Source organism: Artemia franciscana, chromosome 9 (assembly GCF_032884065.1).
Source record: "Artemia franciscana chromosome 9, ASM3288406v1, whole genome shotgun sequence".
Lineage (NCBI taxonomy): Eukaryota > Metazoa > Arthropoda > Branchiopoda > Anostraca > Artemiidae > Artemia > Artemia franciscana.
This window is the reverse complement of record NC_088871.1, coordinates 48,450,916-48,464,451: the sequence shown is the minus strand read 5'-3', so window position 1 is coordinate 48,464,451 and position 13,536 is coordinate 48,450,916. Positions and strand designations below refer to the sequence as shown.

The following is a 13,536-nucleotide window of genomic DNA, read 5'->3' as shown; positions in this document are numbered from 1 at the left end:
CTCCTGTCAATCTCACTCACATGGTGCTATTAAAGTATTCTTACCTACCAGTGTTCTATCTTTTCTCTGTCAGCTGATGCAAGTCCAGGTAACTTTTCCCCTTAATTGTTCCACAAAAAATCATCAGCCTTTAGCGATTATATTCAGCTTTCTTGCCAATTTGATTCCTTTTATATTTATTTCTCTTGTCTCGTATTATTTCCCCATTCTCACCTTAATTAGTATGTAAACTTCTCTCCAAAACTACCATTCTATTATACAATGGAATTCTGCATAAATCTTCTTCCTAAGCTCGCATTCCTAGGTCATTACAGTAATACGATAGATTCCAATTCTTACCTTCTCTCCAGAATCTGACGGTAGGTAAAACACTAACACAGTTAGGAACGAGATTCCCATGCAGGGAATAATGAGATTAACGGTGTAGAAAAGGGTCTTCCTTCTCATTGTTATATTAAATGTTATATCTAAGTAAGGCTCTTCACAGCAAGCATACGTCTTAATGGTCCTGAAATGAAATAAGCAAAATAACATTATGAATAATGTAGATAGTTCATTACTTCACTGAACAAAACAAAGAAAATCGAGTTGGTGACACAATTTCTGCTATCCAGCAGAAATAAAGCAGGGGGAAAGCTGAAATTTTTACTCTAATTGGGGGGGGGGTTGAGACGAATCAAGATGAAAAACAAAATGTTTACAGGGAGGTTGGGCACTGTCTATTAAGTTCATAGCTTTAGAGTATTCGATGCCTTTAGCCGTTACTTCTCTGAAGCCACCTTCAGAAATGAAGCGGGGATGCATCCACACTAAACTTAAGTAAATTGCAATTTCCTCCCAGTTTCGTTTTTTCCATTTTTCCAGCACATCACCTACTTCAATGCTTCAAACTTTTCCAACTCCCGAAATTTTTCCCCCCCCCAAAATGAACTCTGGCCTATTTGCCAACTTTTCTTCCCATGATAGGAATTCCAAGAATTTCTGATCTTGAGCTTGTGCTACGTTTCTGCCTCAATTACTGCCACCAAAATTTCAATGTAAACACAAGAATGTAGTGAAAATATCCATGTTCTTATAAGGTTAATTAAAAAACTTTCAAGTTTTTCAAAGAAAAGTAAAGACCATATTAAAATTAACATCAGCAGAAAGAAATTCCTACAGTAATTCAAACTCAAAACGACCAGAATTTACTATTAAAAAATAATTGAAATCCAAAACGAACAGAAATTCAATAAACAATCATAGTAAACAAACATACAATAGGTACTAATGCAAAATGAAATTAATTTTAAAGCGATTAAAACTCAAATTAAACATGCAAATCAAGCTTAAAACGAACGAAAATTGCAAACAAGAGTTCGGTTACTACCCCCTCCCCTAACTGTAAAAGTCTAAAGCCTATTGCCTCATTTGCGCTGTACTAAAAATGAGTTATATTACAAATGTTTTTTGTACGTATTACAACATTGAAAATAAAAAAAGAAAATTACATTGAAAAAAAATCTTAAACTGCTGAGCTTTCAGCAAATAATATTAGATCCTAATCCTAGGATCAAATAATATTAGATCCTTTTTCCTAGAAAGTGGATCCTAGTCCTTTATACTTCATAGTATTAAATTGATCACATCAGAAGTAGTAGTTGTAATGGTAGGCTAGTGGTAGCAGTATTAGTAATGGTAGTAGTAGTAGTAACATGCACATATTGCATTCTTGTCAGTCGGTCACCCCATCAACATTTCCTGAAATTTCTATCTAAATAGTCTTATTCATTCCTGAGATACACCCTTTAGACAACCCACATGCACAAAGAGTGCTTTGATTTGATTCATAGTTTTCTTTCAATATTCGCTGAAATATTCCCCTTTATACCCTTAGCCTTAGAAGAAGTAGTATCATAGTAGTAGCAATAGCCAGTGATGTCGTTTAGAGGGGCAAGAGAGCAGTTGCCCCCCCACATAATTTGGAGAAATATTTATGAAGTAACTTGAAACTATTGCTCATTTTAGGTTTTAACTTAGTTCTTTACTTTGATCAGATAATTTTGTTTCAATTAATCGATCCTCGTTTTTAATATGTAAAAAACACAAAAAAATAGGGGTCCATTGCACTTCCTACTGTTCTCTACATTCATATTTATACAAATATTGCGCCTTCGAAACCTTACAATCAAGTAATTAGGGGAACCTAGTTGATGGAAAAATTAATTGACATAGATGCACTGAGGAATATTACTGTTATTAGTTGCATTTCATCTAACGCCAGTGCTACTTCTTTGACATTTATCTCTGCATCAGCATGTTATGCGAAATGTCTGTTGCATTTCACGTAACGTCAGTCGCATTTGACGTAACGCCAGTGCTACTTCTTTGACATTTATCTCTGCATCAGCATGCTACAGGAAATGTCTGTTGCATTTCAGGTAACGTCAGTCGCATTTGACGTCACGCCAGTGCTACTTCTTTGACATTTATCTCTGCATCAGCATGCTACACGAAATGTCTGTTGCATTTCACGTAACGCCAGTCGCAATTGACGTAACGCCAGTGCTACTTCTTTGACATTTATCTCTGCATCAGCATGCTGTGTGGAATATCTGTTGCATTTCACGTAACGCCAGTCGCATTTGACGTAACGCCAGTGCTACTTCTTTGACATTTATCTCTGCATCAGCATGCTATACGAAATGTCTGCTGCATTTCACGTAACGCCAGTCACATTTGACGTAACGCCAGTGCTACTTCTTTGACATTTATCTCTGCATCAGCATACTATGCGAAATGTCTGCTGCATTTCACGTAACGCCAGTCGCATTTGACGTAACGCCAGTGCTACTTCTTTGACATTTATCTCTGTATCAGGTATGCGAAATGTCTGCTGCATTTCACGTAACGCCAGTCGCATTTGACGTAACGCCAGTGCTACTTCTTTGACATTTATCTCTGCATCAGCATGCTATACGAAATGTCTGCTGCAAGTAGGATAAAGCGAATCCGAACAAAATATGTATATTTTTCCCACAATGTAGAAACCTTATGCTAACATATAAGCAGTACCAAACAATATTCATTATTAATTTTTCATCTATTTTAACATTCTGCAGTAGGAGACCGAGCTTCGCTCGGTGAAGTGGAATACATAAATTAAACTTTTGTATAATGTTTCTAGAATTCTAGGGGGTAATTTTCAAACTCTAGGTGTCAATTTTTCCCATCCAATTGGCATCTCTGATAAATTTTATTTAAAGTAAGGTTTTTACCGCAATGCTGCCAAGAATTGTTCAGATTTTTTGGATATTCTTAATCAAACAATGCTCAACGAGTAAGTTAATAATTCACAATTTTTTTTCGACTGTTTTACGTTAAAAATGTTATCGCTATTTCAAATATAATAAAAACCTCATGGGAGATTCTTCATGGAGGAGAATTTCCGTAGGGGTAGGGGTGATATTTTTCGGGCGAGTTTTTTCATTGGACACCACCCTTTTTTGATATATATATATTTTTTTTAATGAAAAAACAATCCAAAAGGCAGGTTTTGAGTGCCATTTGCCACTTTATAATTGACTTATTAAGTCAAATTTATAACAAGCAATTAAACACAAAAATTAGTTCATATGTGGCCATAATTAGCTCTCTATGATGTCCATGTTTCCGGCCCAGCCTTTTCATTCCGAAAATGTTACCCAAATTGTGCTTTTAGCATTACCATGTGGCACTTTATGACGGCCTTGTCAAGTCTTACATATAAAAAACTCATAAGATAAAAGAATGAGCTTTTATGAGTCCTTAAACAGCTGTCTATGATGTTCTACTCCCTCAATAGTGACGAAGAAAAATAGGACAAAACACTGCTGGCCATGTAAAATCTAAAATGCATACCTTTTGATTGGCTAAGACGTCATTTTCAAATCACATGCAACTGAATGGTGTGATGCATGGGGCTGACGGAGGATATGCACTTTAATATTAACTGTAAAGCTGGTAAAAAAGCTGAACTTATAAAACTCTCCATTGCCCACTCGAAAGCTTGTTTACTTATACTTCTGTCATCTGCAGCAACTCATTGCTGACAGCCATAGCTCTAGCTGAGTTTACTACTTAATTTATGTTTTGATGCATGTACATTGTTTACTTATGTATTTTGTGATGTTTTGGAATTTAATTGAATAACATGTTTACTAAATCGTAGCTTTTCTTCGGTATCGCTTGAAGAAAGATATAACTATTGGAAACTTAGGCGAGCTATCTTTACTTTTACACTTAATGAACAATTTACATATCCCCCCCCCCATTAGGTGGAAAAGCGCATGCACTTGTGGTCCCAAGATCGGGACAGCTGGGCTACTACATCTTCTGTAAATAGTTAATTTTAATTATTAATTAATTAATTATTAATTCGGAATAATTGCGTCCGTTGGGCCAGCGATGTAAGATGGCCAAGCTTTCGGTTCTTAACACTGAAAGCAGCTCAACTTTGACCAATTAATTAACAAACTCGATCCGATTAATGGTTCAGCCACAGCTTTGGCTCTTACTTGTGATGGTTTCTTTCAAAAAAGAGACTTGATTTTCCCTTAGACTAGCAGGAGAAAATTCGGAACAGAATCATTAGATTTTTCAGACGTCCTTAAAATATATTTAGGCTTGTGTTTTACCAAGTCAACACCCCTATCCCCACATGTGGTTTCATAGGAAAGGGGTTGAGGGGTACTCGCCCTGGGCGCAGGGATTTGAGGGATGCAAATAAATAATCTAACATTTACAATCATTTATAAATATCCACTACCTCGGTTTTTATTTTGATTCCCATCTGGCATGGAAATGGCACAGTGGCACAATTTCATCAAAAATTGCCCGTGGGATAGGCATACTTCGAAGTCTGCAACACTTCCTCCCTCAAAGAATACTTCTAACTATATATTATTGGTTGGTTTATCCATACATCTCCTACGGTTACCTCCTATGGAGCAATAACTTCTTACGCAACTAGAAGAGTACAGGCTCTACGAAATAAAGCTGTTAGAACAATCGGTAGTTATGTCCAGGATATACATGACACCTGTGCTTGTTTTAGGTCCCTGAAGGTCTTTAATGTAGGTCAGATAAGAGATTACTGAGCTGCAGTATTTGTGTTTCAGTTTAAAAATGGTTTAATCCCTGATGTTTTTAAGAGTTTTTACCAAATTAAAGTGATAATATAGTGGTTGATTTGCGTCGTGGTCTTCATTTTCAACGACATACCTGGTCCACAGTGGCTGATTTGCGTCGTTGTACCAGGTTTTCAATTTCAATGAAACATCTGGGTCCATCTGTATGGAATAAGTTAACATTTACCATTAGGGCGGCGGAACACGTACCTCAGTTTAAAAAGAATTTAAAGGATTATTTTTTGGGGGGAAGTTGTTAAATTTTATTATGGCTGGTAGGTTGGGTACGGGGGAAGAGGATCTGGAAAGCTAAGGGTGGGCAGGGGCTAAGATGGTATTGGGGGCAGGGTGGGGGGAGAGGAGGGGGTTTTGTGTATTGAAGAGTGGTGGAGACTAGATTTGCTATTATTATTTTTCTTTTATATTTTTATTTATCAATTATTATTTTTAATTCAGTTACTTATTTATTTATCTATTTTTTTTCATTTATATATTTTATAATTTATTTATTTTTGGTTTATTTATAATAGTTTTAATTTAATAGTTTAGATTTAAGAAAACAGTCAAGTTAATTTGTAAGTAGTTACGTGGACTTTCGCGCGACCGCAAACCCTCATAGATTTTCTCTGCGCGAAAGTGTTATTTAATTTTTTTATTTGTTTGTTAATGTGGATTAATACACTTATGAAAATCTTTTAGTGTCTGAAATTTTATCTTCATGAAAATACATTAGAGGTCGTAGTTGGCAGTAACTTACTGTAATATTTATATAATATTACTTAAAACTTGCTGTAAGTATAAGCAAATTGTAGAGGCCTGAACCGCCCCTGCTTTCCCCTGAAAGATTGCCCATCCCCATTGAGCATCTGGATGTGGACCCCATCTTGCTCCCTTCCCCAATAAATTGAGCTACGCCCCTGATAAAAGTAGCAGTGAAAGTAGTAATAGTACCAGTAGTAGTAGTAGCACCAATATTAGTTGCAGTGGTTGTAGCACAAATTGCTTTTTTTATATTTCGAAAATAACCCTTATTATGCCCTGGAAGTTTCAACTTAATACTTCTGTTCCCAAGATATTGCTGCTATGCTCTATCTATAGTCTATTTGCAAATAGTGTTGCTTGATTAAGTTGAATATCCCCCTTAGCACTTCCTAGAATTTGCATCTTAACATTCCCAGCCTCAGAAGTAGTTGTAATAAAAATAGTAGGTGTAGTGGTATAGTGGCGATAGTAGTATTAGTAGTAGTAGTAATTGTAGCTCTAGCAATAATAACAGTAGAAATAGTACTAACAGTTGTATAACTGGTGGTTGAAATAGAAGTAGTAATGCCAGTAGTAGTAGTAGTGGCATGCATATATTGTCTTTTGGTGAATTGATCATCCCCCCTTAATTCCCTGAAAGTATCGGTTTAATCCCCTAAGCCATTCCTGCGATACGTACTTTTGAGAACCTGCATGCAAATCTTGTGTTTTGATTTGGTTCAAAACTTCCCTCAACGTTTTCTGAAAGCTTCACCTGAATACTCTTATCCTTTTTCGACATTAAGGGTCCAACCTACCCCCTCTTCCAATAACAAATACTATACGTAAAATACGGTGGAATCACAAAATTTGGCGCCCTGTTGGGGGGGGGGACTTCGAATCCCCTGAGGCATATTTGTTGGACCTTTCAATTCTGTTGAACAAAATGGCTATCTCAAAATTGTGATTTGATGTCTTTTAGGTAAAATAGACTAGGGAGGGGGACCGGTTACCCTCCAATCATTTTGACTCTTAAAAAAGGCACTAGAACTTTCAATTTCCAGTCGAATGACCTCCTTCCAAAGTTGCTGTAACAAATCCATCAATACAAAACACCTTGGTGGAAAAAAGTTAATAATAATACACAGAGCCCACTGGTTGCATTCAGGGGGTCTCAACACACAATTACAACACAAGTTTTTACTTCCTATCAATTTTTATTGAGATTTTAAAATCTCCTTGTATTTAATATCCTGATAATCAGATTCTGGAAACCCTCTCTCTTCCCCACATATGAGTCAGATTAAGAAAGAACTTAATTCAGTCCACTTCTGAGAACAACTCCTATACTATTGCTAATATTACTAACAAACCACCACACTACCAAGCCCCCTAAGGCCAGCACATCATACATCCCAACCTATTGAAGGCATCAATTTTACTTCATCCCCGAAAGTTCCAGTTTTCTATAAATGACTAAGTGTCCCTTAAAATATACACAAAGTAGAAACAGTAGTAAGTTTTTGTTTCTTTTTTACCAAGACAGTGGAATTTAATTCAGTGCATTCCACTGTCTCGGAAAAAAAATCCCTATTGTTCCTACTTTGTGTTTGTTTGACATGGAAAGGCTGTGTGATCTTCGTCGCTGTTTTTTAAAGTTTCCCTTAATTGAAATTTTGTCTTATAACAAATTCCCCTGCTATTTGAAGATGTCATACTTTCTATTTGACCCCAGGTCACGGCCAAAAAGCATCTGAGCTTCACCAGAACTTTATATGCATATACAGACTCAGAGATGTATTTGCTAGAAACCATGAAGATGAAATTTTCATTTCATACTGCAATTGTATAATTGCAGTATTTATCTCTTGTATGTAAGAGGAAGGGGCGTGTTCTAGAAGACTCCAATAAAACGTGCCCCCTAAAAAGATTTTCTTTGGGGGGCAAGGACATTTTCGTTTAGTTTTTTGTCTTTAACATTTTAACACTTGAAAAATATGATTTTTACTTTTTTTAAAACACTCTTTTACCCCCAACAGTGAGTCAAATTATATATTAGCTTGTTTCAATCCGACAATAGAACCTCAAGAAGAAGAAAAAATGAGGATAAATCCAGTAAGTGAAAACGTGAAAATGCAATGCAAATATTTCGGCCGAAACTTTATTTCAGCCGTCTTGAGTGCAAAGATCACCACGAGTGCACCATGTTTTTTTTCTTCTTCTTGCATTTTTCTCATCTTTTCATGCTTAGTCAGTGTGGTCTTAGAAATTATTTACTTGTTTCAATCTAACTACTGGACAATTTTCAAACGTTAGGTGAACTTTTTCTTTGTGTCCTGGTTTCCCCTACAAAGATTCAGAGATTTACTTTTACCATTACTAAGCTAGAGACAACTGATCACGATATAAGAAAAAAAGCTACGAAAACAGTTTGATTGAACTATCAAAAAGAAAGCAAGAGATATTTTAAAAATAAATCTTGATCGTTATTGAAGTGTAAAGGATATGGAAACTCCCATGTTACTCATAAATAAAAAAAATGCTGACTTGAAATAAATCAGTCAAAAATCTGTTACTAAGGAAACAATTTTTGTAGCGCAATAAATACTACCATAACCCAGCCTTTCAGCCATAATGTTCTTAATCCAAATTAAGAGAATGAAAAAGAAAGAGAGAAACTAATCAAAATACATACACATCTGGAAAGAAATTCAAAGCAAGAAAGACGAGTTCTTTTCTTAATTTTTTGTATTGTTTGAGGCGTTTTCCCCCTTATTATTTGGACGGTGAACATCCTCAGCTTTTAATAACATGTTAGTTTTTTTTTTAATATTAGAAAGGTGTAAATAAAATCCCTACTATAGATACGATCCTTAAAATAAAATAAAATATTTTGAAAGATTAGGTTTAAAATTCAAAATCCAAAACTTGGTCTAGATATCCCCATAGGAACTTCACAACAATTTTGAATTTGAATTATCATATTATGTTGCGCAACGAGATAGAGAAAATTCGATTAAAATCAGTTTCTACGTTTATGATCAATAGGACGAGCAATTCAAGCATTTAAAAGTTGTGTAATTTATTTACAAAGCATCAAATTCATGCATTTGAGTGGACTCTAGTATTAATTCTAGCTCGACCAAGCTACGCAACAGTGATTCTTATGATTCAGTTGAGAGGTAAATGGAAAACTTATTGTCATCATTCAGGTTTAAAGAAATTAATACTGGTATTCCTAATAAAATCAAAAAACTCTGTCAAAAGCAATAATTTATTTTATTTAGCAATAACACAGCTGATGTCTGCTCGCGGATGATGTGTGCTAATCAGATTTTCACTCTGCATCTCCTCCTCTACCATCGATTCATTCACGGACAAGACACCATTGCCATCTTTCTCGACTTCGTTTCTAAATTTGACTCTATAATCCGGCCTATCCTGTGGAAGATAATGCCTGAAGATGTAGTCCCAACTAGATTGGTTGACCTGCTCAAAGCATATTATGAAGATACAAAGAGTAGCATTCAAGTATATGACAAACTGATAGAATTCCTTGAAGTAGAGTACGGTGTTCGCCAAGGCTTTCTAGCGTCCCCAATTCTTTTTAATTTCATAGTAAATTGGATTATGAAGAAACCACTGAACTAAGATGATGCCGAGGTATTTCTAGCCGAAAAGCGTGGCTGAACTCAAATATGCTCATGATGTTACTCTGATATCTGAATCAGTAGCAAACGTTCGAGAAATAATAAGAATAGCGGCAGCTATGGCAGATATTGCAGGTCTCACGATCAGCACCCTGAAAACTAAATACCTATCAACTGAGAATGACATCAACTCACTTATACAGCTCAATTGAATATTGAATGAGTCAAATAGTTGAAATATATCTAGTATCACTTATGGATGCTAAGGTTAGAACATTAAACGAAATCCAAGGTAAGATCAGCAAAGCCTGATGTGCCTACAAGCATTAGCGCAGACCCTTGTGGCCAAAACAAGAAATTGAACTCGAAACAAAACTTAGAATGTACTCGGCATTCGTACACTCCTTACTCATACATGGCGGTGAGACCTGATCACTAAAGGCAGAAGAATAACGAGAACTGCTCTAGACCAAAAATAATACCTAAGAGCAATTTACAACATTGGATGGTTACAACAAAACAACAACTACTAGCTCATGAAGATGCGCGGATAAAAGATTAAAATATCCTGCATGACCAAGAAAATACGAATCAAGTGGCTTATCCATGTAATGCGACACACAGTGGTAACCCTACACGATAGGTCCTTATTGTAGTGCTTTCCTTCTCTTGGAAGAAAAACCAAGAAGCCAGATCAAGCCATGACAGAATTTCGTGAGGAAGGACTTTGAACTACTAAGTGGTTTCCGAAAATATGGCCACAAGTGGGCAAAGTCATGGCTTCAACTCATTGGACCGCTGATAAGGGGCTAATGAATTTGAAAGCACCTGGTCCAGCAGCCTCTTGTTGCAAGTTTCGGCTGAATCGCCTGTGACTCGTCTTAAGTAACAGTAAATAAAGTAGCACATTCCCAAAGATCATAGTAACATGCTGGAAGTAATTGCATGCTGTGAATCTGCAAAGACGGACTATTTTAGCCCGCGATTTTCATTATAATAATACACTTTTGTAAAATTAAAACTTGGATTATGCTCGTTTTCTTCATTTTACTGTTCTCGATAAGCCTGGTTTAAAATATTTGACATCATGAAAAAAAAAATGAAAATTTACCTGTTTGATCTTGAGTTGTGTCAAAAAGGAATATGTAATAGCTGAGGAAATAATTTTTTTTTATTTAATAGTAGGCAGAAACTAATACACAGACGTATTTATGTTTGTTAAGGAAGATTTCCAGAGTAGTAATTAGAGGTGCAATCTACCATTCTCACTATCATCAATATTTTGAATTACCAACGTTATAGGACATTTCCCTCAAACTTAGAGTAAAATATCTTTCTTCTTTTTAATACAAAGCTTTCAAAATATTGATGATTCCACAATATTCAAATAAAAACCAGAATCAGTAACTTTACCCAGTTTTGATTTAAATATATTCATTGGCAAATTATTCCCTCTGTATACCATTATTAATTGAGAACATCTGCTTCTACCCCAAGTGCTGACGGCTCACCTTACCATCCAGCCACTTAATTTCAACAAAGCTGAATATTTACTGCACTGATTACTCTTCCCCATAAAGCTCCAATTTTATTTGAATCATATCTTGTCGCTTTTATTCATTCCATTTGAGGACGTCTACGATTTAAGAATCTGTTTAAAATCTATGCAAAAATTAAATATAACATCTGACTTCCTCTGCTGACATTTTTTTAACAAAATAAGACAAAAAAGCCCAGTTGTCGACTTCGTCTATGTTGCTGTTGAACCGAAAGAAGCCATAGTTCATTAATTTATTTCGATCTTCAAAATAAAGCCTACCTGACAGCTGGTACATCAAGAATGTCCCACTCCACAGACATGTAAAATTCTGAAAGGTCAACTCCAACATTGACAACGCGAGATCTTTCTTTGTCTTCATCAACATGTCTCAAATCGACCTTAAAATGTATATAATATAAAAGAAAACAAAGTTAAATATAGCCTACCATAGGTCTTTTTAAAGCAATCTCCTACTCTGTGCATATTTCTGATGTTTGTACCACATATTTGCCTAGGTTTTCTCAAAATATCCCAGCAATGCATATTTTATCTTAGTTTAAAATACAGATTGAAAAAAAAACAATAAAAATTGAAAATTTAAATTTTTATTTTCACAAAATAAAGCCTATATTAGCCTATATATTAGCCTATAGTTAATTGCTTTAATTTCAGCACTTTCTTACCTAACCAAGCCCTGTCGAAAAAGAATACTGAAATAGTTCAAAATTAAACTGAAAAAAACAGCATCTAAGTTCAGAAATGCTGCAAAACTAAAAGTGATGCTTTAGAAAATCGTTTCTTAGCATTGTCAAAAAAATTAAATATATCCAGTCTTAGTCAATGATTGAGACAATAATAGAATCTCCCATGGTTATTAATGAATAAAAAAAAACATTTTTTCTAACGGAAGAAAATGTTAAAAGTGGAATTCAAAACAAACCATTTCTTTTCCTTTCCAGCCTATACAGATATTTCTGTAAAACCAGTACAAATGAGACAGCTACAGATACTCCATTATATTTGTAGGAATATGCATAACTAGGGTTTTACGGAAAACTCAAAACCCATACATAAGAAAATCTAGAATGATGTTTTAAAAGGCCAACAGTCTTTACAAAGCCTTCAAAATACCAGACTAATATTTCGGGCTCTTTAAAATCTTGATATCGATCCATTGAGCTTTGAAGTCGATTAAATAAAAAGACAAGTTTTTTAAATTAAAGTAAGGAGTGACATTTAAACTTGAAACGAACAGAAATTACTCCGTATATGAAAGGGGCTTTTCCTTCTCAACGCCCCGCTCTTTACGCTAAAGTTTGACTCTTTCTCTTAACTCTACATTTTAAAACAGTAAAAAACTTTAGCGTAAAGAGCGGGGCGTTGACAAGGAAAAGCCCCTTTCGTATACGGAGTAATTTCTGTTCGTTTTAAGTTTTAATCTCGCTCCTTACTTTCATTTAAAAAACTTGTTTTTTTATTTAATTTCTCAGTGTTTTTGAATCAATGCATGTTTTGATTTTGGCTCTCCGCAAAGGAATAATTAAAACGAAATTTGTATATTTTTTTTTTGGCTAAATGGCTTTCTCATAATTTTGATCGAATGATTTTGAGAAAAAAAGAGTAGGGGAGGAAGCCTAGTTGCCCTCCGATTTTCGGTTAATTAAAAAGGCAACTAGAACTTTTAATTTTTTACGAATCTTTTTATAAGTAAAAGATATACGTAACTTATAAATTAGCTTACGTAAAGAACTTTTAAATTCTCATGTTTTTATTACATATATAAGGGGGTTCGCCCCCTCGTCAGTACCTCACTCTTTACACTAAAGCTTAAATTTTTTCCCAATTCATTAAGAATGACCCCTGAATCACAAAATCCGCAGAATAAATAGTTGAAATTACTAAAAATACTTTAGCGTAAAGAGTGAAGTATTAGGAGGAGGTGAGCCCCTCATATGGGTAATAATTTCTGCTCGTTTTAAGTTTTAATGCTGCTGCTTACTTCCAGCTGAAAAAAAACAACTTTTTCATATTTATTTTTTCATTGTTTTCTTTTAAGTAATGCTAGTAAATCCTGCGCTCCGTTAATGGGAAATTTTCTTCCCCCATGACAAATTCCTCGATGGAAAGTTCCCCCAGCATATTCCCCTCTTCTCAACCCCTTCCTCCAACCAAAAAATCCTCCTGAAAACACCTCTACACTTCCCAATAACCATTACTATATGTAAGCACTAGTCAAAGTTTTGAACTTGTAACCCCTCCCACGGGGACTGTGGGGGAGTAAATCGTCCCCAAAGATATAGTTATAAATTTTTTGACTACGTTGAATAAAATGGCCATCTCAGAATTTTGATCCGTTGACATTGGGAAAATAATTAACGTGGGAGGGGGCCTAGGTGCCCTCCAATTTTTTGGGTCATTTAAAAAGGGCACTAGAACTTTTCATTTCCATTAGAATGAG

The 13,536-nt window shown here is 35.2% G+C and overlaps 1 protein-coding gene across 2 annotated transcripts in view; it reads right to left on the bottom strand.

The window, feature by feature from the left end:
- LOC136031503 (acetylcholine receptor subunit alpha-like) overlaps positions 1-13,536 on the bottom strand; it is a 166,905-nt gene that overhangs the window by 105,167 nt on the left and 48,202 nt on the right. For both annotated transcript variants that reach the window (XM_065711163.1, XM_065711164.1), the window contains exons 5-6: positions 11,358-11,476; positions 340-508 (exon numbers count right to left, since the gene is read on the bottom strand). In XM_065711163.1, the coding sequence (XP_065567235.1) occupies positions 340-508; positions 11,358-11,476 (288 nt within the window). The remainder of the gene's footprint in view (positions 1-339; positions 509-11,357; positions 11,477-13,536) is intronic.